Raw genomic sequence first — 17,035 nt, forward strand, 5'->3', positions numbered from 1 at the left:
TGTCAGTCTAACCTGTAGTATTGTCTGTGTGTCAGTCTAACCAGTAGTATTGCCAGTCTAACCGGTAGTATTGTCAGTCTAACCGGTAGTATTGTCTGTGTGTCAGTCTAACCGGTAGTATTGTCAGTCTAACAGGTAGTATTGTCAGTCTAACCGGTAGTATTGTCTGTGTGTCAGTCTAACCGGTAGTATTGTCTGTGTGTCAGTCTAACCAGTAGTATTGTCTGTGTGTCAGTCTAACCAGTAGTATTGTCAGTCTAACCGGTAGTATTGTCTGTGTGTCAGTCTAACCGGTAGTATTGGCTGTGTGTCAGTCTAACCGTAGTATTGTCAGTCTAACCGTAGTATTGTCAGTCTAACCGTAGTATTGTCAGTCTAACCAGTAGTATTGTCAGTCTAACCGGTAGTATTGTCAGTCTAACCGGTAGTATTGTCAGTCTAACCAGTAGTATTGTCAGTCTAACCGTAGTATTGTCAGTCTAACCGGTAGTATTGGCGGTGTGTCAGTCTAACCGTAGTATTGGCTGTGTGTCAGTCTAACCGGTAGTATTGTCTGTGTGTCAGTCTAACCGGTAGTATTGTCTGTGTGTCAGTCTAACCAGTAGTTTTGTCTGTGTGTCAGTCTAACCGGTAGTATTGTCAGTCTAACCGGTAGTATTGTCTGTGTGTCAGTCTAACCGGTAGTATTGTCAGTCTAACCGGTAGTATTGTCAGTCTAACCGGTAGTATTGTCTGTGTGTCAGTCTAACAGGTAGTATTGTCAGTCAAACCGGTAGTATTGTCAGTCTAACCGTAGTATTGTCTGTGTGTCAGTCTAACCAGTAGTATTGTCTGTGTGTCAGTCTAACCGTAGTATTGTCTGTGTGTCAGTCTAACCAGTAGTATTGTCAGTCTAACCAGTATTGTCAGTCTAACAGGTAGTATTGTCAGTCTAACCGGTAGTATTTTCTGTGTGTCAGTCTAACCAGTAGTATTGTCTGTGTGTCAGTCTAACCGGTAGTATTGTCTGTGTGTCAGTCTAACCAGTAGTGTTTTCTGTGTGTCAGTCTAACCAGTAGTATTGTCAGTCTAACCAGCAGTAGTGTCAGTCTAACCAGTAGTATTGTCTGTGTGTCAGTCTAACCAGTAGTATTGTCTGTGTGTCAGTCTAACCAGTAGTATTGTCTGTGTGTCGGTCTAACCAGTAGTATTGTCAGTCTAACCAGTAGTAGTGTCAGTCTAACCTGTAGTATTGTCTGTGTGTCAGTCTAACCGTAGTATTGTCAGTCTAACCGGTAGTATTGTCAGTCTAACCGTAGTATTGTCAGTCTAACCGGTAGTATTGTCAGTCTAACAGGTAGTATTGTCAGTCTAACCGGTAGTATTGTCTGTGTGTCAGTCTAACCGGTAGTATTGTCTGTGTGTCAGTCTAACCAGTAGTATTGTCTGTGTGTCAGTCTAACCAGTAGTATTGTCAGTCTAACCGGTAGTATTGTCTGTGTGTCAGTCTAACCGTAGTATTTTCTGTGTGTCAGTCTAACCAGTAGTATTTTCTGCGTGTCAGTCTAACCAGTAGTATTGTCTGTGTGTCAGTCTAACCAGTAGTATTGTCTGTGTGTCAGTCTAACCTGTAGTATTGTCTGTGTGTCAGTCTAACCAGTAGTATTGCCAGTCTAACCGGTAGTATTGTCAGTCTAACCGTAGTATTGTCTGTGTGTCAGTCTAACCGGTAGTATTGTCAGTCTAACAGGTAGTATTGTCAGTCTAACCGGTAGTATTGTCTGTGTGTCAGTCTAACCGTAGTATTGTCTGTGTGTCAGTCTAACCAGTAGTATTGTCTGTGTGTCAGTCTAACCAGTAGTATTGTCAGTCTAACCGGTAGTATTGTCTGTGTGTCAGTCTAACCGGTAGTATTGGCTGTGTGTCAGTCTAACCGGTAGTATTGTCAGTCTAACCGGTAGTATTGTCAGTCTAACCGGTAGTATTGTCAGTCTAACCAGTAGTATTGTCAGTCTAACCGGTAGTATTGTCAGTCTAACCGGTAGTATTGTCAGTCTAACCAGTAGTATTGTCAGTCTAACCGGTAGTATTGTCAGTCTAACCGGTAGTATTGGCTGTGTGTCAGTCTAACCGGTAGTATTGGCTGTGTGTCAGTCTAACCGGTAGTATTGTCTGTGTGTCAGTCTAACCGTAGTATTGTCTGTGTGTCAGTCTAACCAGTAGTTTTGTCTGTGTGTCAGTCTAACCGTAGTATTGTCAGTCTAACCGGTAGTATTGTCTGTGTGTCAGTCTAACCGGTAGTATTGTCAGTCTAACCGGTAGTATTGTCAGTCTAACCGGTAGTATTGTCTGTGTGTCAGTCTAACAGGTAGTATTGTCAGTCAAACCGGTAGTATTGTCAGTCTAACCGGTAGTATTGTCTGTGTGTCAGTCTAACCGGTAGTATTGTCTGTGTGTCAGTCTAACCAGTAGTATTGTCTGTGTGTCAGTCTAACCAGTAGTATTGTCAGTCTAACCGGTAGTATTGTCTGTGTGTCAGTCTAACCGGTAGTATTGGCTGTATGTCAGTCTAACCGGTAGTATTGTCAGTCTAACCGGTAGTATTGTCAGTCTAACTGGTAGTATTGTCAGTCTAACCAGTAGTATTGTCAGTCTAACCGGTAGTATTGTCAGTCTAACCGGTAGTATTGGCAGTCTAACCAGTAGTATTGTCAGTCTAACCGGTAGTATTGTCAGTCTAACCGGTAGTATTGGCTGTGTGTCAGTCTAACCGGTAGTATTGGCTGTGTGTCAGTCTAACCGGTAGTATTGTCTGTGTGTCAGTCTAACCAGTAGTTTTGTCTGTGTGTCAGTCTAACCGGTAGTATTGTCAGTCTAACCGGTAGTATTGTCTGTGTGTCAGTCTAACCGGTAGTATTGTCAGTCTAACCGGTAGTATTGTCAGTCTAACCGGTAGTATTGTCTGTGTGTCAGTCTAACAGGTAGTATTGTCAGTCAAACCGGTAGTATTGTCAGTCTAACCAGTAGTATTGTCAGTCTAACAGGTAGTATTGTCAGTCTAACCGGTAGTATTTTCTGTGTGTCAGTCTAACCAGTAGTATTTTCTGTGTGTCAGTCTAACCAGTAGTATTGTCTGTGTGTCAGTCTAACCAGTAGTATTGTCTGTGTGTCAGTCTAACCAGTAGTATTGTCTGTGTGTCAGTCTAACCAGTAGTATTGTAAGTCTAACCGGTAGTATTGTCTGTGTGTCAGTCTAACCGGTAGTATTGTCTGTGTGTCAGTCTAACCGGTAGTATTGTCAGTCTAACAGGTAGTATTGTCAGTCTAACCAGTAGTATTGTCAGTCTAACCAGTAGTATTGTCAGTCTAACCAGTAGTATTGTCAGTCTAACCAGTAGTATTGTCAGTCTTACCAGTAGTATTGTCAGTCTAACCGGTAGTATTGTCTGTGTGTCAGTCTAACCAGTAGTATTGTCAGTCTAACCGGTAGTATTGTCTGTGTGTCAGTAAAACCAGTAGTATTGTCAGTCTAACCAGTAGTATTGTCAGTCTAACCGGTAGTATTGTCAGTCTTACCAGTAGTATTGTCAGTCTAACCGGTAGTATTGTCTGTGTGTCAGTCTAACCAGTAGTATTGTCAGTCTAACCGGTAGTATTGTCTGTGTGTCAGTCTAACAGGTAGTATTGTCAGTCAAACCGGTAGTATTGTCAGTCTAACGAGTAGTATTGTCAGTCTAACCGGTAGTATTGTCTGTGTGTCAGTATAACCTGTAGTATTGTCAGTCTAACCGGTAGTATTGTCTGTGTGTCAGTCTAACCTGTAGTATTGTCAGTCTAACAGGTAGTATTGTCAGTCTAACCAGTAGTATTGTCAGTCTAACCAGTAGTATTGTCAGTCTAACCAGTAGTATTGTCAGTCTAACCGGTAGTATTGTCAGTCTAACCAGTAGTATTGTCAGTCTAACAGGTAGTATTGTCAGTCTAACCGGTAGTATTTTCTGCGTGTCAGTCTAACCAGTAGTATTTTCTGTGTGTCAGTCTAACCAGTAGTATTGTCTGTGTGTCAGTCTAACCAGTAGTATTGTCTGTGTGTCAGTCTAACCAGTAGTATTGTCTGTGTGTCAGTCTAACCAGTAGTATTGTAAGTCTAACCGGTAGTATTGTCTGTGTGTCAGTCTAACCGGTAGTATTGTCTGTGTGTCAGTCTAACCGGTAGTATTGTCAGTCTAACAGGTAGTATTGTCAGTCTAACCAGTAGTATTGTCAGTCTAACCAGTAGTATTGTCAGTCTAACCAGTAGTATTGTCAGTCTAACCAGTAGTATTGTCAGTCTAACAGGTAGTATTGTCAGTCTAACCTGTAGTATTGTCAGTCTAACCTGTAGTATTGTCAGTCTAACCAGTAGTATTGTCAGTCTAACCGGTAGTATTGTCTGTGTGTCAGTCTAACCAGTAGTATTGTCAGTCTAACCGGTAGTATTGTCTGTGTGTCAGTCTAACCAGTAGTATTGTCAGTCTAACCAGTAGTATTGTCAGTCTAACCGGTAGTATTGTCAGTCTTACCAGTAGTATTGTCAGTCTAACCGGTAGTATTGTCTGTGTGTCAGTCTAACCAGTAGTATTGTCAGTCTAACCGGTAGTATTGTCTGTGTGTCAGTCTAAACTGTAATATTGTCAGTCTAACCGGTAGTATTGTCTGTGTGTCAGTCTAACCGGTAGTATTGTCTGTGTGTCAGTCTAACCAGTAGTATTGTCTGTGTGTCAGTCTAACCAGTAGTATTGTCTGTGTGTCAGTCTAACCAGTAGTATTGTCAGTCTAACCTGTACTATTGTCTGTGTGTCAGTCTAACCGGTAGTATTGTCTGTGTGTCAGTCTAACCAGTAGTATTGTCTGTGTGTCAGTCTAACCTATAGTATTGTCAGTCTAACCTGTAGTATTGTCAGTCTAACCAGTAGTATTGTCAGTCTAACCAGTAGTATTGTCAGTCTAACCAGTAGTATTGTCAGTCTAACCGGTAGTATTGTCAGTCTAACCGGTAGTATTGTCAGTCTAACCAGTAGTATTGTCAGTCTAACCAGTAGTATTGTCAGTCTAACCGGTAGTATTGTCAGTCTAACCAGTAGTATTGTCAGTCTAACCAGTAGTATTGTCAGTCTAACCGGTAGTATTGTCAGTCTAACCAGTAGTATTGTCAGTCTAACCAGTAGTATTGTCAGTCTAACCGGTAGTATTGTCAGTCTAACCAGTAGTATTGTCAGTCTAACAGGTAGTATTGTCAGTCTAACCGGTAGTATTGTCAGTCTAACCTGTAGTATTGTCAGTCTAACCAGTAGTATTGTCAGTCTAACCAGTAGTATTGTCTGTGTGTCAGTCTAACCGGTAGTATTGTCAGTCTAACCAGTAGTATTGTCAGTCTAACCAGTAGTATTGTCAGTCTAACCGGTAGTATTGTCAGTCTAACAGGTAGTATTGTCAGTCTAACCGGTAGTATTTTCAGTCTAACCTGTAGTATTGTCAGTCTAACCAGTAGTATTGTCAGTCTAACCAGTAGTATTGTCTGTGTGTCAGTCTAACCAGTAGTATTGTCAGTCTAACCGGTAGTATTGTCAGTCTAACCAGTAGTATTGTCAGTCTAACCAGTAGTATTGTCAGTCTAACCAGTAGTATTGTCAGTCTAACCGGTAGTATTGTAAGTCTAACCAGAAGTATTGTCAGTCTAACCAGTAGTATTGTCAGTCTAACCAGTAGTATTGTCTGTGTGTCAGTCTAACCAGTAGTATTGTCAGTCTAACAGGTAGTATTGTCAGTCTAACCAGTAGTATTGTCAGTCTAACCAGTAGTATTGTCAGTCTAACCAGTAGTATTGTCTGTGTGTCAGTCTAACCGGTAGTATTGTCTGTGTGTCAGTCTAACCAGTAGTATTGTCTGTGTGTCAGTCTAACCAGTAGAATTGTCTGTGTGTCAGTCTAACCAGTAGTATTGTCAGTCTAACCTGTACTATTGTCTGTGTGTCAGTCTAACCGGTAGTATTGTCAGTCTAACCTGTAGTATTGTCAGTCTAACCTGTAGTATTGTCAGTCTAACCAGTAGTATTGTCAGTCTAACCAGTAGTATTGTCAGTCTAACCAGTAGTATTGTCAGTCTAACCTGTAGTATTGTCAGTCTAACCAGTAGTATTGTCAGTCTAACCAGTAGTATTGTCTGTGTGTCAGTCTAACCGGTAGTATTGTCAGTCTAACCGGTAGTATTGTCAGTCTAACCAGTAGTATTGTCAGTCTAACCAGTAGTATTGTCAGTCTAACCAGTAGTATTGTCAGTCTAACCGTAGTATTGTAAGTCTAACCAGAAGTATTGTCAGTCTAACCAGTAGTATTGTCAGTCTAACCAGTAGTATTGTCTGTGTGTCAGTCTAACCAGTAGTATTGTCAGTCTAACAGGTAGTATTGTCAGTCTAACCAGTAGTATTGTCAGTCTAACCAGTAGTATTGTCAGTCTAACCAGTAGTATTGTCTGTGTGTCAGTCTAACCAGTAGTATTGTCAGTCTAACCGGTAGTATTGTCAGTCTAACCAGTAGTATTGTCAGTCTAACCAGTAGTATTGTCAGTCTAACCGTAGTATTGTCTGTGTGTCAGTCTAACCAGTAGTATTGTCTGTGTGTCAGTCTAACCTGTAATATTGTCAGTCTAACCGGTAGTATTGTCAGTCTAACCGGTAGTATTGTCTGTGTGTCAGTCTAACCGGTAGTATTGTCTGTGTGTCAGTCTAACCAGTAGTATTGTCTGTGTGTCAGTCTAACCAGTAGTATTGTCTGTGTGTGTCAGTCTAACCTATAGTATTGTCAGTCTAACCTGTAGTATTGTCAGTCTAACCAGTAGTATTGTCAGTCTAACCAGTAGTATTGTCAGTCTAACCGGTAGTATTGTCAGTCTAACCAGTAGTATTGTCAGTCTAACCAGTAGTATTGTCAGTCTAACCAGTAGTATTGTCAGTCTAACCAGTAGTATTGTCAGTCTAACCGGTAGTATTGTCAGTCTAACCAGTAGTATTGTCAGTCTAACCAGTAGTATTGTCAGTCTAACCGGTAGTATTGTCTGTGTGTCAGTCTAACCTGTAATATTGTCAGTCTAACCGGTAGTATTGTCTGTGTGTCAGTCTAACCGGTAGTATTGTCTGTGTGTCAGTCTAACCAGTAGTATTGTCTGTGTGTCAGTCTAACCAGTAGTATTGTCTGTGTGTCAGTCTAACCAGTAGTATTGTCAGTCTAACCTGTACTATTGTCTGTGTGTCAGTCTAACCGGTAGTATTGTCAGTCTAACCTGTAGTATTGTCAGTCTAACCTGTAGTATTGTCAGTCTAACCAGTAGTATTGTCAGTCTAACCAGTAGTATTGTCAGTCTAACCAGTAGTATTGTCAGTCTAACCTGTAGTATTGTCAGTCTAACCAGTAGTATTGTCAGTCTAACCAGTAGTATTGTCTGTGTGTCAGTCTAACCAGTAGTATTGTCAGTCTAACCGGTAGTATTGTCAGTCTAACCAGTAGTATTGTCAGTCTAACCAGTAGTATTGTCAGTCTAACCAGTAGTATTGTCAGTCTAACCGGTAGTATTGTAAGTCTAACCAGAAGTATTGTCAGTCTAACCAGTAGTATTGTCAGTCTAACCAGTAGTATTGTCTGTGTGTCAGTCTAACCAGTAGTATTGTCAGTCTAACAGGTAGTATTGTCAGTCTAACCAGTAGTATTGTCAGTCTAACCAGTAGTATTGTCAGTCTAACCAGTAGTATTGTCTGTGTGTCAGTCTAACCAGTAGTATTGTCAGTCTAACCGGTAGTATTGTCAGTCTAACCAGTAGTATTGTCAGTCTAACCAGTAGTATTGTCAGTCTAACCGGTAGTATTGTCTGTGTGTCAGTCTAACCAGTAGTATTGTCTGTGTGTCAGTCTAACCTGTAATATTGTCAGTCTAACCGGTAGTATTGTCAGTCTAACCGGTAGTATTGTCTGTGTGTCAGTCTAACCGGTAGTATTGTCTGTGTGTCAGTCTAACCAGTAGTATTGTCTGTGTGTCAGTCTAACCAGTAGTATTGTCTGTGTGTCAGTCTAACCTATAGTATTGTCAGTCTAACCTGTAGTATTGTCAGTCTAACCAGTAGTATTGTCAGTCTAACCAGTAGTATTGTCAGTCTAACCGGTAGTATTGTCAGTCTAACCAGTAGTATTGTCAGTCTAACCAGTAGTATTGTCAGTCTAACCGGTAGTATTGTCAGTCTAACCAGTAGTATTGTCAGTCTAACCGGTAGTATTGTCAGTCTAACCAGTAGTATTGTCAGTCTAACCAGTAGTATTGTCAGTCTAACCGGTAGTATTGTCTGTGTGTCAGTCTAACCAGTAGTATTGTCTGTGTGTCAGTCTAACCTGTAATATTGTCAGTCTAACCGGTAGTATTGTCAGTCTAACCGGTAGTATTGTCTGTGTGTCAGTCTAACCGGTAGTATTGTCTGTGTGTCAGTCTAACCAGTAGTATTGTCTGTGTGTCAGTCTAACCAGTAGTATTGTCTGTGTGTCAGTCTAACCAGTAGTATTGTCTGTGTGTCAGTCTAACCTATAGTATTGTCAGTCTAACCTGTAGTATTGTCAGTCTAACCAGTAGTATTGTCAGTCTAACCAGTAGTATTGTCAGTCTAACCGGTAGTATTGTCAGTCTAACCAGTAGTATTGTCAGTCTAACCAGTAGTATTGTCAGTCTAACCGGTAGTATTGTCAGTCTAACCAGTAGTATTGTCAGTCTAACCAGTAGTATTGTCAGTCTAACCGGTAGTATTGTCAGTCTAACCAGTAGTATTGTCAGTCTAACCAGTAGTATTATCAGTCTAACCGGTAGTATTGTCTGTGTGTCAGTCTAACCTGTAATATTGTCAGTCTAACCGGTAGTATTGTCTGTGTGTCAGTCTAACCGGTAGTATTGTCTGTGTGTCAGTCTAACCAGTAGTATTGTCTGTGTGTCAGTCTAACCAGTAGAATTGTCTGTGTGTCAGTCTAACCAGTAGTATTGTCAGTCTAACCTGTACTATTGTCTGTGTGTCAGTCTAACCGGTAGTATTGTCAGTCTAACCTGTAGTATTGTCAGTCTAACCTGTAGTATTGTCAGTCTAACCAGTAGTATTGTCAGTCTAACCAGTAGTATTGTCAGTCTAACCAGTAGTATTGTCAGTCTAACCTGTAGTATTGTCAGTCTAACCAGTAGTATTGTCAGTCTAACCAGTAGTATTGTCTGTGTGTCAGTCTAACCAGTAGTATTGTCAGTCTAACCGGTAGTATTGTCAGTCTAACCAGTAGTATTGTCAGTCTAACCAGTAGTATTGTCAGTCTAACCAGTAGTATTGTCAGTCTAACCGGTAGTATTGTAAGTCTAACCAGAAGTATTGTCAGTCTAACCAGTAGTATTGTCAGTCTAACCAGTAGTATTGTCTGTGTGTCAGTCTAACCAGTAGTATTGTCAGTCTAACAGGTAGTATTGTCAGTCTAACCAGTAGTATTGTCAGTCTAACCAGTAGTATTGTCAGTCTAACCAGTAGTATTGTCTGTGTGTCAGTCTAACCAGTAGTATTGTCAGTCTAACCGTAGTATTGTCAGTCTAACCAGTAGTATTGTCAGTCTAACCAGTAGTATTGTCAGTCTAACCGTAGTATTGTCTGTGTGTCAGTCTAACCAGTAGTATTGTCTGTGTGTCAGTCTAACCTGTAATATTGTCAGTCTAACCGGTAGTATTGTCAGTCTAACCGGTAGTATTGTCTGTGTGTCAGTCTAACCGGTAGTATTGTCTGTGTGTCAGTCTAACCAGTAGTATTGTCTGTGTGTCAGTCTAACCAGTAGTATTGTCTGTGTGTCAGTCTAACCTATAGTATTGTCAGTCTAACCTGTAGTATTGTCAGTCTAACCAGTAGTATTGTCAGTCTAACCAGTAGTATTGTCAGTCTAACCGGTAGTATTGTCAGTCTAACCAGTAGTATTGTCAGTCTAACCAGTAGTATTGTCAGTCTAACCGGTAGTATTGTCAGTCTAACCAGTAGTATTGTCAGTCTAACCAGTAGTATTGTCAGTCTAACCGGTAGTATTGTCAGTCTAACCAGTAGTATTGTCAGTCTAACCAGTAGTATTGTCAGTCTAACCGGTAGTATTGTCTGTGTGTCAGTCTAACCTGTAATATTGTCAGTCTAACCGGTAGTATTGTCTGTGTGTCAGTCTAACCAGTAGTATTGTCTGTGTGTCAGTCTAACCAGTAGTATTGTCTGTGTGTCAGTCTAACCAGTAGTATTGTCAGTCTAACCTGTACTATTGTCTGTGTGTCAGTCTAACCGGTAGTATTGTCAGTCTAACCTGTAGTATTGTCAGTCTAACCAGTAGTATTGTCAGTCTAACCAGTAGTATTGTCAGTCTAACCAGTAGTATTGTCAGTCTAACCAGTAGTATTGTCAGTCTAACCAGTAGTATTGTCAGTCTAACCGGTAGTATTGTCAGTCTAACCAGTAGTATTGTCAGTCTAACCAGTAGTATTGTCAGTCTAACCGGTAGTATTGTCAGTCTAACCAGTAGTATTGTCAGTCTAACCAGTAGTATTGTCAGTCTAACCGGTAGTATTGTCAGTCTAACCAGTAGTATTGTCAGTCTAACCAGTAGTATTGTCAGTCTAACCAGTAGTATTGTCAGTCTAACCAGTAGTATTGTCAGTCTAACCTGTACTATTGTCTGTGTGTCAGTCTAACCGGTAGTATTGTCAGTCTAACCTGTAGTATTGTCAGTCTAACCAGTAGTATTGTCAGTCTAACCAGTAGTATTGTCAGTCTAACCAGTAGTATTGTCAGTCTAACCAGTAGTATTGTCAGTCTAACCAGTAGTATTGTCAGTCTAACCGGTAGTATTGTCAGTCTAACCAGTAGTATTGTCAGTCTAACCTGTAGTATTGTCAGTCTAACCAGTAGTATTGTCAGTCTAACCAGTAGTATTGTCAGTCTAACCAGTAGTATTGTCAGTCTAACCGGTAGTATTGTCAGTCTAACCAGTAGTATTGTCAGTCTAACCAGTAGTATTGTCAGTCTAACCCGTAGTATTGTCAGTCTAACCAGTAGTATTGTCAGTCTAACCAGTAGTATTGTCAGTCTAACCGGTAGTATTGTCAGTCTAACCAGTAGTATTGTCAGTCTAACCTATAGTATTGTCAGTCTAACCTGTAGTATTGTCAGTCTAACCAGTAGTATTGTCAGTCTAACCGGTAGTATTGTCAGTCTAACCAGTAGTATTGTCAGTCTAACCAGTAGTATTGTCAGTCTAACCGGTAGTATTGTCAGTCTAACCAGTAGTATTGTCAGTCTAACCAGTAGTATTGTCAGTCTAACCGGTAGTATTGTCTGTGTGTCAGTCTAACCTGTAATATTGTCAGTCTAACCGGTAGTATTGTCTGTGTGTCAGTCTAACCGGTAGTATTGTCTGTGTGTCAGTCTAACCAGTAGTATTGTCTGTGTGTCAGTCTAACCAGTAGTATTGTCTGTGTGTCAGTCTAACCAGTAGTATTGTCAGTCTAACCTGTACTATTGTCTGTGTGTCAGTCTAACCGGTAGTATTGTCAGTCTAACCAGTAGTATTGTCAGTCTAACCAGTAGTATTGTCAGTCTAACCAGTAGTATTGTCAGTCTAACCAGTAGTATTGTCAGTCTAACCAGTAGTATTGTCAGTCTAACCGGTAGTATTGTCAGTCTAACCAGTAGTATTGTCAGTCTAACCAGTAGTATTGTCAGTCTAACCGGTAGTATTGTCTGTGTGTCAGTCTAACCTGTAATATTGTCAGTCTAACCGGTAGTATTGTCTGTGTGTCAGTCTAACCGGTAGTATTGTCTGTGTGTCAGTCTAACCAGTAGTATTGTCTGTGTGTCAGTCTAACCAGTAGTATTGTCTGTGTGTCAGTCTAACCAGTAGTATTGTCAGTCTAACCTGTACTATTGTCTGTGTGTCAGTCTAACCGGTAGTATTGTCAGTCTAACCAGTAGTATTGTCAGTCTAACCAGTAGTATTGTCAGTCTAACCAGTAGTATTGTCAGTCTAACCAGTAGTATTGTCAGTCTAACCAGTAGTATTGTCAGTCTAACCAGTAGTATTGTCAGTCTAACCTGTACTATTGTCTGTGTGTCAGTCTAACCGGTAGTATTGTCAGTCTAACCAGTAGTATTGTCAGTCTAACCAGTAGTATTGTCAGTCTAACCAGTAGTATTGTCAGTCTAACCAGTAGTATTGTCAGTCTAACCAGTAGTATTGTCAGTCTAACCGTAGTATGTCAGTCTAACCAGTAGTATTGTCAGTCTAACCAGTAGTATTGTCAGTCTAACCGGTAGTATTGTCAGTCTAACCAGTAGTATTGTCAGTCTAACCAGTAGTATTGTCAGTCTAACCAGTAGTATTGTCAGTCAACTGCGTAGTATTGTCAGTCTAACCAGTAGTATTGTCAGTCTAACCAGTAGTATTGTCAGTCTAACCGGTAGTATTGTCAGTCTAACCAGTAGTATTGTCAGTCTAACCAGTAGTATTGTCAGTCTAACCCGTAGTATTGTCAGTCTAACCAGTAGTATTGTCAGTCTAACCAGTAGTATTGGCAGTCTAACCGGTAGTATTGTCAGTCTAACCAGTAGTATTGTCAGTCTAACCTGTAGTATTGTGCAACTAGTATTGTCAGTCTAACCGGTAGTATTGTCAGTCTAACCAGTAGTATTGTCAGTCTAACCGGTAGTATTGTCAGTCTAACCGGTAGTATTGTCTGTGTGTCAGTCTAACCTGTAACAGTTGTTGTCGTAGCTGTTGTAGCTCCCCAGGGCCGTCAGGCACCCCAAACAGATGGCATAGGAGAAGAAGATCTGAGTCCCAGCATCCACCCACACCTGAGGGACACAAGACACACACCATCACACACACACCATCACACACACACCATCACACAAAGGAAGACAGACAACAGGATCAGAATCATGTTTGTATTCAGATCAATGCTTTTTTAAATGTAGATTTAATAAGCAACCTTTTTTTTTATGGTGCATGCATGAACCCTAGACCCTTGACCCTTGAACCTTGACGGCACTATACCAGTTCATGCATCTGATTGTAACAGTCATGGAAAATAAACAATGTTCCAAATGACTGTAGTTAGACAAACCTCTAGTGTAGAAACCAGAGGCTTTCAAGACTCTCCCAGGGAGAAGAACAAAACAATCATAGATCAACATCCTCCAAGTAGATTAGACATTTAAAACTGCCTCTGGGCTTCATTTACACTCATATTCCAAACTAAATTCTACCTCTGCAACATGCAGAGGTAGAAGACTGATTATCTGAAGGTGAGACTGAATAGGTGCAGAGGTAGAAGACAGAGCTGAAACTGAATATCAGAGGTGAGACTGAATATCAGAGGTAGAAGGCTGAATATCAGAGGTAGAAGGCTGAATATCAGAGGTGAGACTGAATATCAGAGGTAGAAGACTGAATATCAGAGGTAGAAGACTGAATATCAGAGGTAGAAGGCTGAATATCAGAGGTGAGACTGAATATCAGAGGTAGAAGACTGAATATCAGAGGTAGAAGACTGAATATCAGAGGTGAGACTGAATATCAGAGGTGAGACTGAATATCAGAGGTAGAAGACTGAATATCAGAGGTAGAAGACTGAATATCAGAGGTAGAAGACTGAATATCAGAGGTGAGACTGAATATCAGAGGTAGAAGACTGAATATCAGAGGTAGAAGACTGAATATCAGAGGTGAGGCTGAATAGGTGCAGAGGTAGAATACTGAATATCAGAGGTAGAAGACTGAATATCAGAGGTAGAAGACTGAATATCAGAGGTGAGACTGAATATCAGAGGTAGAAGACTGAATATCAGAGGTAGAAGACTGAATATCAGAGATAGAAGACTGAATAGGTGCAGAGGTAGAAGACTGAATATCAGAGGTAGAAGGCTGAATATCAGAGGTGAGACTGAATATCAGAGGTAGAAGACTGAATATCAGAGGTAGAAGGCTGAATATCAGAGGTGAGACTGAATATCAGAGGTAGAAGACTGAATATCAGAGGTAGAAGACTGAATATCAGAGGTAGAAGACTGAATATCAGAGGTGAGACTGAATATCAGAGGTAGAAGACTGAATATCAGAGGTGAGACTGAATATCAGAGGTAGAAGACTGAATATCAGAGGTGAAACTGAATATCAGAGGTAGAAGACTGAATATCAGAGGTAGAAGACTGAATATCAGAGATAGAAGACTGAATAGGTGCAGAGGTAGAAGACTGAATATCAGAGGTAGAAGACTGAATATCAGAGGTAGAAGACTGAATAGGTGCAGAGGTAGAAGACTGAATAGGTGCAGAGGTAGAAGACTGAATATCAGAGGTAGAAGACTGAATAGACTGAATATCAGAGGTAGAAGACTGAATATCAGAGGTGAGACTGAATAGGTGCAGAGGTAGAAGACTGAATATCAGAGCTGAAACTGAATATCAGAGGTGAGACTGAATATCAGAGGTAGAAGGCTGAATATCAGAGGTAGAAGGCTGAATATCAGAGGTGAGACTGAATATCAGAGGTAGAAGACTGAATATCAGAGGTAGAAGACTGAATATCAGAGGTAGAAGGCTGAATATCAGAGGTGAGACTGAATATCAGAGGTAGAAGACTGAATATCAGAGGTAGAAGGCTGAATATCAGAGGTGAGACTGAATATCAGAGGTGAGACTGAATATCAGAGGTGAGGCTGAATATCAAGTCAACCCTTAGCCCTTGATCTCAGAGGGTTAAATAGATGTCAGGGTATCCATCTTGCCCTCTGATAAGCCACGTGGAATTATCCCTATTTTAGCTCATACCTACATGTACCTGATCCTCTCATATCTCCTTAAGTCCCGAGGGGAGATGTGCCTAGGACAATGGGGTGAGGGGTTTTTGGTTTGAGATTCAGAGACAATTTCCCTGAGAGCACCCCGAGAGCACCCTGAAAGCACCCTGAGAGCACCCTGAGAGCACCCTGAAAGCACCCCGAAAGCACCCTGAAAGCACCCTGAGAGCACCCTGAGAGCACCCCGAGAGCACCCTGAGAGCACCCTGAAAGCACCCTGAGAGCACCCTGAGAGCACCCCGAGAGCACCCTGAAAGCACCCTGAGAGCACCCCGAGAGCACCCTGAGAGCACCCTGAGATCACCCTGAGAGCACCCTGAGATCACCCTGAGAGCACCCTGAAAGCACCCTGAGAGCACCCTGAGAGAACCCTGAGAGCACCCTGAGATCACCCTGAGAGCACCCTGAGAGCACCCTGAGATCACCCTGAGAGCACCCTGAGATCACCCTGAGAGCACCCTGAGATCACCCTGAAAGCACCCTGAGAGCACCCTGAGAGCACCCCGAGAGCACCCTGAGAGCACCCTGAAAGCACCCTGAGATCACCCTGAGAGCACCCTGAAAGCACCCCGAAAGCACCCTGAGAGCACCCTGAAAGCACCCTGAGAGCACCCTGAGAGCACCCTGAGATCACCCTGAGAGCACCCTGAGAGCACCCTGAGAGCACCCTGAGAGCACCCTGAGATCACCCTGAGAGCACCCGAGAGCACTCTGAGATCACCCTGAGATCACCCTGAGAGCACCCTGAGAGCACCCTGAGATCACCCAGAGAGCACCCTGAGATCACCCTGAGAGCACCCTGAGATCACCCTGAGATCACACTGAGATCACCCTGAGATCACCCTGAGAGCACCCTGAGAGCACCCTGAGATCACCCTGAGAGCACCCTGAGATCACCTTGAGAACACACTGAGATCACCCTGAGATCACCCTGAGATCACCCTGAGAGCACCCTGAGAGCACCCTGAGAGCACCCTGAGATCACACTGAGATCACCCTGAGATCACCCTGAGATCACCCTGAGAGCACCCTGAGAGCACCCTGAGAGCACCCTGAGATCACCCTGAGAGCACCCTGAGAGCACCCTGAGATCACCCTGAGAGCACCCTGAGATCACCCTGAGATCACCCTGAGAGCACCCTGAGATCACCCTGAGATCACACTGAGATCACCCTGAGAGCACCCTCCTATCATCAATATTTACAGCTTCAAATATCCAAAAGACAGACATAGAGCGGATTATGAAGCTAGACAGAGACAGTGTCAGCGAGTGTACAAACCAAGAGAACAAACAGAGCAGAACTTAGAGAGGCACAATGGATTCATGCTAAGCTGCGTCCCAAACGACTCTCTATTATAGTGCACTACTACCCTATAGGCCCTGGTCAAAAGTAGTGCACTATTTAGGGAATAGGGTGCCATTAAGGGGGTGTAACATCACCATTCAGCCATACAGTTTTAGCTCCCTGCACCCTGTCTCCACGGAAACCTAGCTGAACTCTCAGACACAGATCTCTACCTCCATCCAATAACATTCTTTCTATGGTTCTGATGTTCATTAATGTCCTTTCAGTTCGTACACACAAACACACGGAGAGACACTCACGGACAGACACAGAGACACACACAGAGACACACACAGAGACACACACGGAGAGACACACACACACACACACAAACTACTGTTGATTAGTTGACATGGCTCCAGCTCAGGCCACATCTCAGAGGGCTGAAGGAGGGCTCCGGTCCAGGGAAATACTTTTTGATGTGTTGCCTGATTCTGAAATTTGGAGTCTGGATGGATGGAGGGCCAGTGTTTCAGAGTTTGGTGTTTGGTGATGTTGGGACGCAAGGTAGGATGTAACCTCATGGTCCGACCAAGCAGAGAGACATTGACTAGGATCTCTATTCCATAAAACATCATTGTTTTCCAGACCACACAACACTTTGCTGTGGAAGACGTTCCAGTAAGATCCCAAGCAGCAGATTATTCTGAGAGCAGAAGTGAATCATCAGACCTCATCAGAATAAAAGGGGAGAGATAGAAGGAGAGGGATAGGTGAAGGGGGAGAGATAGAAGGAGAGGGAGAGGGGGAGGAGGAGGTGGAGAGATAGAAGGAGAAGGAGAG

The 17,035-nt window shown here is 42.3% G+C and overlaps 1 protein-coding gene across 1 annotated transcript in view; it reads right to left on the reverse strand.

Annotated features, from left to right (window-relative positions):
* slc6a11b (solute carrier family 6 member 11b) overlaps window positions 1-17,035 on the reverse strand; it is a 113,727-nt gene that overhangs the window by 43,565 nt on the left and 53,127 nt on the right. The window contains exon 7 of the mRNA XM_065004511.1: window positions 12,797-12,900. Coding sequence (XP_064860583.1) covers window positions 12,797-12,900 — 104 coding nt within the window. The remainder of the gene's footprint in view (window positions 1-12,796; window positions 12,901-17,035) is intronic.

This window comes from Oncorhynchus nerka, linkage group LG2 (assembly GCF_034236695.1).
Source record: "Oncorhynchus nerka isolate Pitt River linkage group LG2, Oner_Uvic_2.0, whole genome shotgun sequence".
Classification (NCBI taxonomy): domain Eukaryota; kingdom Metazoa; phylum Chordata; class Actinopteri; order Salmoniformes; family Salmonidae; genus Oncorhynchus; species Oncorhynchus nerka.